General features: G+C 46.4%; 1 protein-coding gene across 1 annotated transcript in view; it reads left to right on the top strand.

The window, feature by feature from the left end:
* Window positions 1-12,637, top strand: part of NR6A1 (nuclear receptor subfamily 6, group A, member 1) — a 74,629-nt gene that overhangs the window by 55,617 nt on the left and 6,375 nt on the right. Inside the window, exons 4-6 of the mRNA XM_011988674.1 lie at window positions 751-905; window positions 2,572-2,799; window positions 4,755-5,009. Of these exons, the coding sequence (XP_011844064.1) occupies window positions 751-905; window positions 2,572-2,799; window positions 4,755-5,009 (638 nt within the window). The remainder of the gene's footprint in view (window positions 1-750; window positions 906-2,571; window positions 2,800-4,754; window positions 5,010-12,637) is intronic.

The raw sequence follows: 12,637 nt of genomic DNA, 5'->3' as shown, positions 1-12,637 counted from the left end.
TGGGGGTGGGGCACGTGGATGTAGTTTTCCCAGCACTGTTTGTTGAAGAGAGTATCCAAAATGTGGTGGTAGAAAGCCTCACAAAGGACATGACATTTGGGGTTTTTTTGTTTGGTTTTGTTTTGTCTTCTTTTGAGACAGGGTCTTGCTTTGTCACCCAGGCTGGGGTGGGTTAGTGCGATCATGGCTCACTAGAGCCTCAGTCTTCTGAGCTTAGGCCAGAATCTCCTGCCTCAGTCTCTTGAGTAGCTAGGACTACAGGCATGCACCACCAGGCCCAACTAATTTTTCTATTTTTTGTAGAGATGGGTTTCACCATGTTGCCCAGGCTGGTCTTGAACTTCTGGAACTCCCAAAGTTTTGGGATTACAGGCATGAGCCACCATGCCTGGCAAGAGGTGACATTTGAATTGAATCTTAAAGGACAAGTAGGAGATTGTCATTGAGGAGTGGTGTTTCAGGGTTAGGAAAGAATAGCCTCAAGGACAAAAAGGAGTTGAAAGAACCTCGAGGCTTCATGGCTTGAGAGTAGTATAAATGAGTAGGAGGAAGGCCACGGAGGGCCATGGTGCCAGGAGGAAGGAAGGCACGCTGTCCTAAGATTAGTGAGAGGCCCGGAGTATGGGGATCGAGGAGAGGGAACCTAGGTTTCTGGGAAATACTATGAGATTTAAATAAGCTCTCAGTCCTGAAGAAAGAACAGAGAGTGTCTTGAGCACCCATCTAACATGTCTCAATTCCTTGTCAAAGATATCAGAAGAAGAAATCGAAAGGATCATGTCTGGGCAGGAGTTTGAGGAAGAGGCCAATCACTGGAGCAACCATGGTGATAGTGACCACAGTTCCCCTGGGAACAGGGCTTCGGAGAGCAACCAGCCCTCACCAGGCTCCACACTGTCCTCCAGGTGAGCTTTAAGGCAAACCCATGATCATCATCTAGGGATCCCCCACCAAGGGGAGACCCACAGAAAACCTCTGGCTGAGTGTCCCTGCCAGGCTGTCTCAGCCATTGTACTGTTGCTCCCTCAGACTCTTGGAGTAGGAGTCAGGATGATTGAAAACAGTGTTTCCCAGCCCCTTTTATGCTAAAGACCTTGAAAATGTCAGTGGTCTCTTCTGCAGACTGATAAAGTGCTGTAGCTTCTATCCATGCCCATGTATTCTTCACCTAACAGAATAACATTTTTAATGTAGCCATTTTCTCTCATTTATTTTATCACTGAAATAAACCTTTTTGACAGTTTTGAATTAAACTATAATTTCTCTGCCTCACAAGAGTCAATGTTTTTCACTTATAAATTTTAAGAAACATTGAAGACTTTTTAAGCCAGTCAGATTTGCTGCTATCAGAGAATACAAACTTAGAAACTCTTGGTTCAAGCATATCTTTAGTTAGTTGTCAGGTGTGAAATAGAGCCTTCAGCTATTAGGGAAGGTTTCCTTTCCCCAGAAACCTTTCTTATAGGATATAAATTGACAAACTTTCTGCAAAGGCCAGATAGTAAATATTTTCAGCTTTCCGGGCCTAGTGGTTTGGAGCTCAACTTCTCCATTCTGCCTTTGTAGTGTGAAAACAACCATGGCCATGGACAGTATGTGAACCAGTGAGCATGGCTGTGTTCCAAAATAGGCAGTGGGCTGGATTTAGCTTGCAAACCAAAGTTTGCCAGCCCCAATTATAGGAGATACGCTTAGGCAAAAGCTGGAGGATTTTTTTTTTCTTAAGAGATGCCAGGCATGGTGGCTCACACCTGTATTCCCAGCACTTTGGGAGGCCAAGGTGGGTAGATTGCTTAAGTCCAGGAGTTCAAGACCAGCCTGGGCAATATGGCAAGACTTTTTTTTTTTTTTTAATTAAATACTTCTTTTAAAAAAAGAGATGAAGTCTTGCTATGTTGCCCAGGCTTGTCTCAAATTCCTAGCCTTAAGTGATCCTCCCACCTCAGCCTCCCAAGTAGCTGAAACTGTAGGTGCACACCACTGTGGCTGGCTTAGTTTTTTTTTTTTTTTAATTAGTTGATAGAGTGGTTAGCTTTCTGCAAGAAAGAAAAGGAAGGCAAAAATCTACCTTTCTCTTCATATTTAATTAAAGCTTTTATCCCATTCAGGTGTCCCTTAGTTTGTTCCTTCCTTGGACTATTTAGGGGGTTGTTGCTGCATGCCGGGTTCCTTGCTAGGTGCTGGATTTGTTTTGTAGCCAGGCACTTAGCCTGTCTGTGCCTTAGTTTTCCTAGCAGTAATATATATACCCACTTTGCCATCTGTTAAAAAACTGTCCAGACATGGTACCTATACAAAGAATTCATTCAACCAATATTTATTCATTACCTACTCTGCCATGCACTTAGTGTCCAGTGGTGACCCCGACATTCATATACCCATAGAGTCTTTGTCTCACAGATGGGAATCTAGTAGGAGAGACATGAATTTAACTATTAATTATGCCCCCTGGCTTGATGAAGACCCAGACCTCATGGCCAAAGAATACCTAAAGTCACCTTCTGGCTCACTTCCTTTGAGTAATTACTAGACTTGCCACGGCTCTGTTTGATGCAAGACTTTTCTCTCCAGTAGGTCTGTGGAACTAAATGGATTCATGGCATTCAGGGAACAGTACATGGGAATGTCTGTGCCTCCACATTACCAATACATACCGCACCTTTTTAGCTATTCTGGCCACTCACCGCTTCTGCCCCCACAAGCTCGCAGCCTGGATCCCCAGTCATACAGTCTGATTCACCAGCTGTTATCAGCCGAGGACCTGGAGCCACTGGGCACGCCCATGTTGATTGAAGATGGGTGAGTGAGCTCCGCCCTTCTTGGCCCCTTACAGTCTCAAAGTGTCCTGACCCCACACCCACTCGCGTCCCTGGCTGCTATACCCGTGGCTTCAGAATGAGTTGGGCGAATAATGACTCAAGCATCAGGGGACAAATCTGTGCTAATCTTTGAAACCAGTGATCCCTTATTTTTTCCTTAAGCATCATTTCTCATAGAGTTGAGGTTACTTTCCATTTCCTGTGGAATTGAGATAGAAGGACCTTTGTTTCTGCTTGGGCCTAGGTAAGCCAGGTCCTGGCATGGGTCGGAGCACTTCCGTGATAGAGATGAGCAGTAATTCTGGGGATAGTCATATATCCAATATAGGCTCCTTCACAAAGCCCTAGCTGGTTGTAGCCTGTCTACACCCCTCACCAGCATCCCCATGGCTAGCCTGGTGGCACGTGACCACTTTAGGTGCAGACTCGAGTGGGTGGAAGGAGTATTCTTCCAGTCTTTAGTCAGCCGTATGTGAGGCGATGATAGTTCAGCCTTCGGGCCTACCCATTGCTGCATCCATTACTCCTTTGGCCTAGAGCATAAGCAAATGTGTGTTACCAAACTTAGACCTCCAAGGAACATACACTGAGATTTCTTAAGCTAGTCTCCAGTTTCAGAAGAGGAGATTAAAATATCTACCCACAAGGAGGTCACACAAACCCTTTATAAATCTGGATGTAGGAAGCCGGGCGTGGTGGCTCATGCCTGTAACCCCAGCACTTTCGGAGGCCTAGGTGGGCAGATCACAAGGTTACGAGTTCCAGACGAGCCTGGCCAACATGATGAAACCCCATGTGTACTACAAATACAAAAATTAGCTGGGTATGGTGGCGCGTGCCTGTAATCCCAGCTACTCAGGAAGCTGAGGCAGGAGAATTGCTTGAACCCGGGAAGTGGAGCTTGCAGTGAGCCGAGATTGCGCCACTGCACTCCAGTTCTGGGCGGCAGAGCGAAATTCCGTCTCAAAAAAAAAAAAAAATTTAGATGTAGGAGTGTGAGGAAAAGTCTTGGCAAGGGGCCTTGAGAGGAAGGAAGCTGAAACTCTTGGGTCTGTGGGTCTGTGGTCTCAAAGGCCCCTTTTATTCCAGCTTTAGCTTAAAGGAAAGGCTGAGCAATGCTGGTTCCTGAACTCACCACCAGGGGGTGGACTGAGAGCAGAAAAAGCTTCTGAACTTGTTCTGTTCTCTTCTGCGGTCTGGATGTGAGGCTTATTTTTGTCCAGTTCCTTTGTTGGGTGGGCATCAGATCCACCCCATTAGAGTTCCATTGCCAGAACTTGAACAGGAGTGACTGGGGTTTTCTCTAAGACATGGAACATTAGAGAACACCAACAATAAAAGTCATATTCCCTGACAATTGGACACGTTTCTCTCTTTTTTCTTTTTTTTTTTTTTAAGACAGTCTTGCTCTGTCGCCCAGGCTGGAATGCAGTGGCACGATCTTGGCTCACTGCAACCTCTGCCTCTCAGGTTCAAGTGATTCTTCTGCCTCAGCCTCTCGAGTAGCTGGGATTACAGGCATGTGCCACCACACCCGGCTAAATTTTGTGTTTTTAGTAGAGATGGGGTTTCACCATGTTTGCCAGGCTGGTCTCGAACTCCTGACCTCAGGTGATCCACCTGCCTTGGCCTCCCAAAGTGCTGGGATTACAGGCATGAGCCATTGCACCCAGCCAATTGCACACATTTCTAAGTCTCCTCTCCCCTCAGCAGCCTTTCCTCATCAGACCCACCTCTCCAGCCCTGAGCTTGCTGTGCGCCTCAGCCCTCCCCCTTTATCAGAAAATCACACTGAATGGAACTGGAGACCTGTGGGCATGGAGCAAGGAGCCCATTGCCAGAGTCCCTTTGTGCCCTTGGGACTACCTTTTCTCTGTACCCTCATCCTCACCCTCTGACCAATGGAAGTGATTTTCCCCTGTCCCTGCCCCTCAGATACGCTGTGACACAGGCAGAACTGTTTGCCCTGCTTTGCCGCCTGGCCGACGAGCTGCTCTTTAGGCAGATTGCCTGGATCAAGAAACTGCCTTTCTTCTGCGAGCTCTCAATCAAGGATTACACGTGCCTCTTGAGCTCCACATGGCAGGAGCTAATCCTGCTGTCCTCCCTCACCGTTTACAGCAAGCAGATCTTTGGGGAACTGGCTGATGTCACTGCCAAGTACTCACCCTCCGATGAAGAATTACACAGGTGAGGGCTCCTGGCTGGGGAGGAAATAGCAAACAACCAAACCATTGTCATCTCTGTAAGGCTGAGTTGCCTGGCCCTTCAGAGGATAGAGGATAGGCACTACACCACGTAGGCCTGGATTTGAATCCTCACTCTGCCACTCATTAGATTTGTGACCTTAGCCAAGTCTCTGATCCTCAGGTTCTGAACTGGTAAAATGGAGTGATAACGGAATTTCCCCAGTAAGATGGTTGTTAAGAATAAATTTTTTGTATTCAAGCTTAGCAGAATGCTAAGCTGTAGTTTTTTAAAAAATTATTTTTTGAGACACAGTCTCACTCTGGCACCCAGGCTGGAGTATAGTGGCATGATCTTGGCTCACTGCAACCTCTGCCTCCCTGGTTCAAGTGATTCTCCTGCCTCAGCCTCCCAAGTAGTTGGGATTACAGGTGCCTGCCACCACACTTGGCTAATTTTTGTATTTTTAGTAGAGACAGGGTTTCACCATGTTGGCCAGGCTGGTCTCAAACTGCTGACCTCAAGTGATCCACCCGCCTTAGCCTCTCAAAGTGCTGGGATTACAGGCATGAGCCACCACACCCAGCTGATCTTTATTATACTTGGATTACTGAGATAACACATCCAGGAAAACAAAAATGTAAATTCTGCCTACAAGGCAAGAGGGGCTTTGAACTGGAATTTACAATCCAGAAAAAAGACCTAGGGGTCATTTTGGTACCTATAGTGTGCCAGGCACTAGGCTAGATTTGTTTTTTTGAGACAGTGTCTCTGTCACCCAGACTGGAGGGCAGTGGTGCGATCTTGGCTCACTGCAAGCTCCGCCTCCCAGGTTCACGCCATTCTCCCGCCTTAGCCTCCCGAGTAACTGGGACTACAGGCGCCCACCACCACGCCTGGCTAATTTTTTGTGTATTTAGTAGAGATGGAGTTTCACCGTGTTAGCCAGGATGGTCTCTATCTCCTGACCTCGTGATCCGCCTGCCTTGGCCTCCCAAAGTGCTGGGATTACAGGTGTGAGCCACCGTGCCTGGCTTAGGCTAGATATTTTTAATTGTCTTCTTTCTTTCTCACAGCCTCCAGCCTTATAGGTGGTGGTGTGCCTATTTTATACATGAGAAAACTGAAGTTCAGAAAGAGACTTCCCCGTAAGGGTTTGGGATTTGAATCCAGAGCCTTAGATTTGAGCATATGCCTGCCTGCCTGAAAAGCTTAGGTTCTTTGAGTCCATGTGAGATGTGGTGAGATGTTGAAAGCATAGGACTAGAAGACTGAGCTGTTCTCTTTGTCATTTTCTGGCATAAAATTTTATCTCAGCTGGCCAGTATCCTTATAACCTCCTTGTCCAGAGTGGGTAGTCTCCCTGCTGTTCTGGGGCCTGTCCAAGCACACTTTTTACTCATTTACTCTGCAGACCTGGAGCACAGGGCGACCATATTTTCTGACCCCTAAAATCAAGACAAATGATCTGCTGAGATGACTTTCTGCCTTGTTAATTAATCCATATGAAAAGTCTTATAGCCAGGCATGTGGCTCACACCTGCACATCCCGGCACTTTGAGAGGCCAAGGCAAGTGGATCATCTGAGGTTGGGAGTTCGAGACCAGCCTGACTGACATGGAGAAACCCTGTCTCTACAAAAATTAGCCAGGCATGGTGGCGCATGCCTGTAATCCCAGCTACTCGGGAGGCTGAGGCAGGAGAATTGCTTGAACTTGGGAGGTGGAAGTTGCAGTGAGCCGAGATTGTGCCATTGCACTCCAGCCTGGGCAACAAGAGTGAAACTCCATCTCAGAAAAAAAAAAAAAAAAAAAAGTCTTGTAATGCTTAATTCGTAAATAGACATTTCAATAAATGACCTTTATTGGCTAGTTCAAAAGTCATGGGATTCCAGGGCACCAAGAAGAAAAGAAAAGGTGCCCCTGGCTGGGCGCGGTGGCTCATGCCTGTAATCCCAGCACTTTGGGAGGCCGAGGTGGGCGGATCACGAGGTCAGGAGATCGAGACCATCCTGGCTAACACAGTGAAACCCCGTCTCTACTAAAAATACAAAAATTAGCTGGGCGTGGTGGCGGGCACCTGTAGTCCCAGCTACTTTGGAAGCTGAGACAGGAGAATGGTGTGAAACCGGGTAGGCAGAGCTTGCATTGAGCCGAGTTCGTGCCACTGCACTTCAGCCTGGGTGACAGAGCAAGACTCTGTTTCAAAAAAAAGAAAAAAAGGTGCCCCTATCCATGAAAACTGGAGAGGGGAAAGTAGCAGCTCTTACACTTTTCTTCACAGAACTGGAGTCCATCTCCCCCTGCCACCCAGTTGTGGCATAAAGACAAACCTTTAAGGCTCAAGCAGAGAACAGTGCTCCAAGACTTGCAAGGGCCCTTTGCACAGCTAGGGGAGGGGGGATTCAGCTTGCTGACCCTCTGTACTTGTTTTCTAATATTTCCTTATTAATGATGCTTACTGGCTTCAGGGTGATCTATAAATGACAGAGTTTTGAACCCAGCTGACACTCTGTCTGGTAAACAGAGCTATCTGATTTTGCAGTTGACCTAACCCCTTGTCCAGAGCCTCTAATTCATTGTTTCCATCAAATTCCTGTCTCCTGCTGCATAACTCTGCTCCATAGGGGTGTTTGGATAGCAGTCAGTCTGCTCTGATGCTGTCAGGGTTTGCAGAGCTGGCCCAAGGAGCCCAGCCTCTCTGGGTGCCTGGAATCTACCAGTTTAGCCTGGGACTACAGGATCAGCCTTTGGACTCCACTCCTGAGTAATGGGTTTGCCCAGGCCCTCTGCAAGCAGGGAAGGGTCACTGGCTTTACAGGGTTCTCTTTGGCTTTGAGCTTCATAAGGCATCCCACTTCACTGTAGCCAGGCCCTTAAGCCCCAAGACCAAGGCAAAAGTCAGTAACAGCAGTAGTAAGGAAACTTCCTTCCTTGGTAGGAATTTTTCTAATCAAGGAGGATCTAAAGCTGTACCATCCACTATGGTAGCCACTAGCCTCATGTGGCTTTTAAATATAAATTTATTAAAAATAGAAATGTAGTTCTCATTTGCACCAGCCACATTTCAAGTGCTCAATAGCCACGTGGCTAGTGGCTGCTAGTACAAATTAAGATCATTTTTATCATCACATAAAGTTTTATTGAACGTTGCTGTCTTTAGAACGTGTGTTGCTGCTGAGCTGTCAAGTGGGTTCTGAGAAGAGGAAATGGATTTGTTGTTGGACTCTACTGTGGAATCCATCGATGGAAAAATAACAGTTAAACTTCAGCACATTAGTTCTGATTCCATGGCCATTTACTGAGTATCGTGTGTTTTGTGGGGAGGAAGCTGGGATCACAGGTGATGCAGACATGGTTTCTGACTCAGAGTCCGTATCCTTGATTTAGGGGACTGGGAGGCAAAAAGAAGCAGATACAACGTACAGTGCAGGGTTGTGTTGGTGGAGATGACAGGGCATCTGAAGAGAACTGTACAAGCATAGACCGAGGAGTGAGTACGTCTGTTCGCAGGGTCGGGGAAAACTTAAGAGAGGAACAGACATTTGAGCTGCACCTTGAAGTGGGTATTTCTAGGTACATTGTAGAGAACAGGAAGGTAGGAGATAACACAAAGTCCTAGGAGTTAGAGATCCTGGATGGTTGCTATGTGCAGGGAATCAAAAGCAATTCTGTGGATTTAGGGTATAAAGAGAATGTATCTAAGACAGAGAAATGAGGGGAGAATTGACTAGAGAGAAAGATACAGGCAAGGCAGGTCATGAAGGTGCTCAAATGTCAATCTAAGTAATTTGGGATTTGTTGTGTAAATAGTATTAAGTCTTGGGAAGTTTTTAAGTGGAGGAATTACACAGGTTGCATTTTAGAAAGATTTCTATGGCAATAAAGTTCAGGATGGATTGGCGTGGACAAGACTGGAGCATCGTGGCTGGGTAGGAAGGAGGCTGTTCCATAGCCCAGGTAAAAGAGAATAAGACCTGGACAAAGCAGCAGTGACTGTGGAGACAGAGAGGGGAGCACAAAGCCAAGAGATGTCAAGGAGATAAAGTCAGTGGGACTTCAGTGAGTGGAAAATGTCGGAGATGACTGCTGAGTTTTTGGACTAGCCAGGCAGGTGGGCACCAATTTTCTTACCCAGGATGAAGGAGCAGGGAAGAACAGGATGGGAGATGAGTAATGAGTTTGGTTTGGGTGTCTGTGGAGTCTGAGATGCATGTGGAACTGCCTAGGACGTCATAGGAAGTGGAAGAACCTCTGGAGTCAGGTTAACCACTGGAAAGCAGTAACCTCTCTGCTAGAAACTCAGGTTGTGGAGTCTGTAATTGGCCATAGCACTCTCCTACCTTGCCTGCTACTGCCTTGCTCCCACTCCCCCAGATGGCCTTTACTTCTTCACAACTCTTGAGTGCAAGTGAGTTCCTGCTGTCATGGAAAGGCTTTTCCCAGATGATACATGATCACCTCCTTTTTCTCTTCTCAAATATTGAATCAAATTTATGGTGCCCATATTCCTTAATCAGACTGTTATCAGACAGTGAACCGGGTGAATTTGATTTAAAGCAGATTGTAGCACCAGCCAGTGACTGCTCCTGGCCCTAATCAAGACTCCTCTCAAGAGAAGATGCCTTGAGCTAGATGGGCTTTAATGGGCACTTCTATCTCAGCACCAGCTCCATTTCTGCCAGATCTCTGGAAAGTTGCCTCCCAGCTTCCCTGCCTAACTATAAGGCTCAGGAAACAGACTTTTATTTTTGCTACAATAATGGGAGAGATGATGATGATGCTGTTTGTAGTGATAACAGCTAACAATTACGCCAAATTCTGTCTTAAGTGCCTTACATATATTATCTGTTGAATTCTTACTGCTACCTTGTGTGACTGGCACTAATATTATCCCTGTTCTAGAGATGAGGAGCATGAGGTTGAGAGAGGTGAAAACTAAAGGCTACAAAGCTAGAGAGAGATGGAGCTAAGTTTATCACCTGTGTCTGTTGTGCTCCAATGCCCAGCCTCTTTAACATTGCCTTATACTAAATTCTTATTTTCCCAGAGCATTTTCAGAAGGTTTGACTTTCTGGAATTTGTCCTGAAACTAGTCTTGGTTTTCATCTTGGAGTCTGTACATGGGTGCTGAGATGGCAGTTTCTCTAAGGTTGTGGCTGATGGCCACTCCTGGGGGTAGGTGCATTTAGATGAATGAAAAAGAGACAACTGAGTCTCTCAGCCCCCTTAATGGGACATAACTTACATAGTGTCAGTTTGAATTGCTGACTGAATGGTCCAGTGGTTTGGGGGATCCTGGCAGGAATGTTTTCCTTGTCCCAGCATGCTTGTGTAATGGGAACCTAGAAGAAGAATGGGTGTGTTTGTCCAACTTTCTGGCTTTGAATGCTGATAATTTGTAGACAGTGAATACAGGGGCATTAAAACTGGAGTGGGCAGATGTGGAGGAGGCACGGCTACAGGCAAAGGCAGGCCCATGGAACAGAGAACAACTTTGTTTATCAAGGGGTGGGATGCGGGGTGTGGAGGAAAGCTTTGCAGTCAGGCAGTGGAGACTGAGTGGGGGCTGCCGGGCTTGCTGCCAGCCCCCACCACTACTGGGGGTCCATGGTGGCTGCCTGTTGGAGGAATTTTGGAAAAGAGGGATGTGCTGTCCCAAGAGAAAGGGCAGATCAGGGCATATGGACAGGCCAGGCACTTGGGAACTCCTTTGTGTCCCTCAGGTTAAGAGTCAGCCAGGAACAGGTTTGGCACTCCTGGCTAGGGATCTGGCTGATAGCCACACACCTGCAGGGTCTAGAGTGCCAGAGTGAACACTTGGGGTAGGGGGTTGCTGATTAAAGGACAGAGCATTATCTTTGCTTGCTACATACTCCGCCACCAGACAGATGCTGACACTGCCTCTCCCCTTGCGTCCTCCTTTTTTATGCCCTGCCCCATTTCATCCCCACCCCTCCAAGCAGATACTGAAAGAAATTGGCAATAAAGAACTTTTTTTCCCACTCTCAAGAACATAAATATCCAACAGAGTGCTATGATGAGGAGTGGTCTTCACTCCCAGGCATACCGCCTCCTGCAAGTCAGCATCCTGGAGGTACTTGCAGGGACAGTTCTGTGCACTGTAGCAGACCTGACATCCTCCCAGGGCTGGGCCCTGCTCTGAGTTACTGTGGGGACACAACTCCTGAGGTCCCCTGTGGTAGTATGTGGTTAGCCTTTTCCAGGTAGCAGCTAAGAACAAGACAGGATCAAGAGTGGGCAGTGTAGTGCTGAGGAAAGTCCCTATGCTTGGAATTAGAAAACCTAGGTTTGAACATTGGCCTCATCACCACTACCATTTACTTCCCGTGCAACTTTGGGGTAACCACCTCTTTTTCTGCTTCCTCATCCCTAACATGGTGGTGATACCATGTATCCTTCCAGGTTATCAGCAAGGTAAAGTGTAAGAATGCATATGAAAAGGCCTAATACATAATAGAGATTCAGTAAATAACTCCCTGAGCCTTCATTTCCACATGTGAACAAAGGGGGTTATGATTTGTATCCATTCTGTGAATTTATTGGGAATATCAATAAGATTAAATGTCTGTAGAATACTTAATGTGCCTGGCAGGTAGCAAACACTCAACGAATGGTAGAATGGTAGAAACGGTATTATAGATTGGTGGTTATTGTGGTTATTCAATATGAATCTATCGGCCAGGCTGGAAACATATCAGTAAAGTTGTAAAAGCCATTGGGCCAGGTACAGAGAAACTGAGTCAGCCATAGTAGCTCAGATCAGCTAAAAGAATCCCCAGCTCATACTGGGAGCCATGCCAAGGCCGAAGGTCAGAGTTCCAGATTGCATGTGCAGTCATCTCTCAGTATCCGTGGAGGATTGCTTCCAGGATCCCCATGGATACCAAAATCTACAGATGTTCAAGTCCTTCATATAAAATGGTGCAGTATTTGTGTATAACCTATGCATATCTTCCTGTATATTTTAAATCAGCTCTAGAATCTTTATAATACTGGATGCAATATAAATGATGTAAATGCCATGTAAATAGTTATTACATTGGTTTTTGGTTTGGGAGAGTTTCTTGTTTTTTTTTTCTTTTTCGGGTTTTTTAGTTGGTTGGTTTTGTTTTGTTTGTTTGTTTGTTTGTTTTCGTGAGACAGGGTCTCACTCTATCGCCCAGGCTAGTGCAGTGATAACAGTCACAGCTCACTGCAACCTCCCATGTTCAGGTGATCCTCCCACCTCAGCCTCCCAAGTAGCTGGGACCGCAGGCATGCACTACCATGCCCAGCTAATTTTTGTATTTTTTGTAAAGATGGAGTTTTGCCATGTTGCCCAGGCTGGTAGCGAACTTCTGGGCTCAAGCAGTCTTCCTGCCTCAGCCTCTCAAGGTACTTGGACTACAGGTGTGAGCCACTACACACAGCCATTATACTGTGTTTTAAAAATTTGTCTTTTTTATTGTTGTATTGTTTTTTTAAAAAATATTTTGATGCAGTTGGTGGAACCCAGAGATATAGAACCTGTGGATACTGAGAACTAGCTCTACCTGCTGCTGAGGCTCCCCTTGGTGCTTAAAAAGGGCAGGAGCCTCCGGCCCCAACCAGAGCCAGGCTTTCCCCAAG

Source organism: Mandrillus leucophaeus, unplaced genomic scaffold (genome assembly GCF_000951045.1).
Source record: "Mandrillus leucophaeus isolate KB7577 unplaced genomic scaffold, Mleu.le_1.0 Scaffold335, whole genome shotgun sequence".
NCBI classification, from domain to species: domain Eukaryota; kingdom Metazoa; phylum Chordata; class Mammalia; order Primates; family Cercopithecidae; genus Mandrillus; species Mandrillus leucophaeus.
Note: the sequence above shows the minus strand (reverse complement) of the source record. Positions and strands in the feature narration are given on the sequence as shown.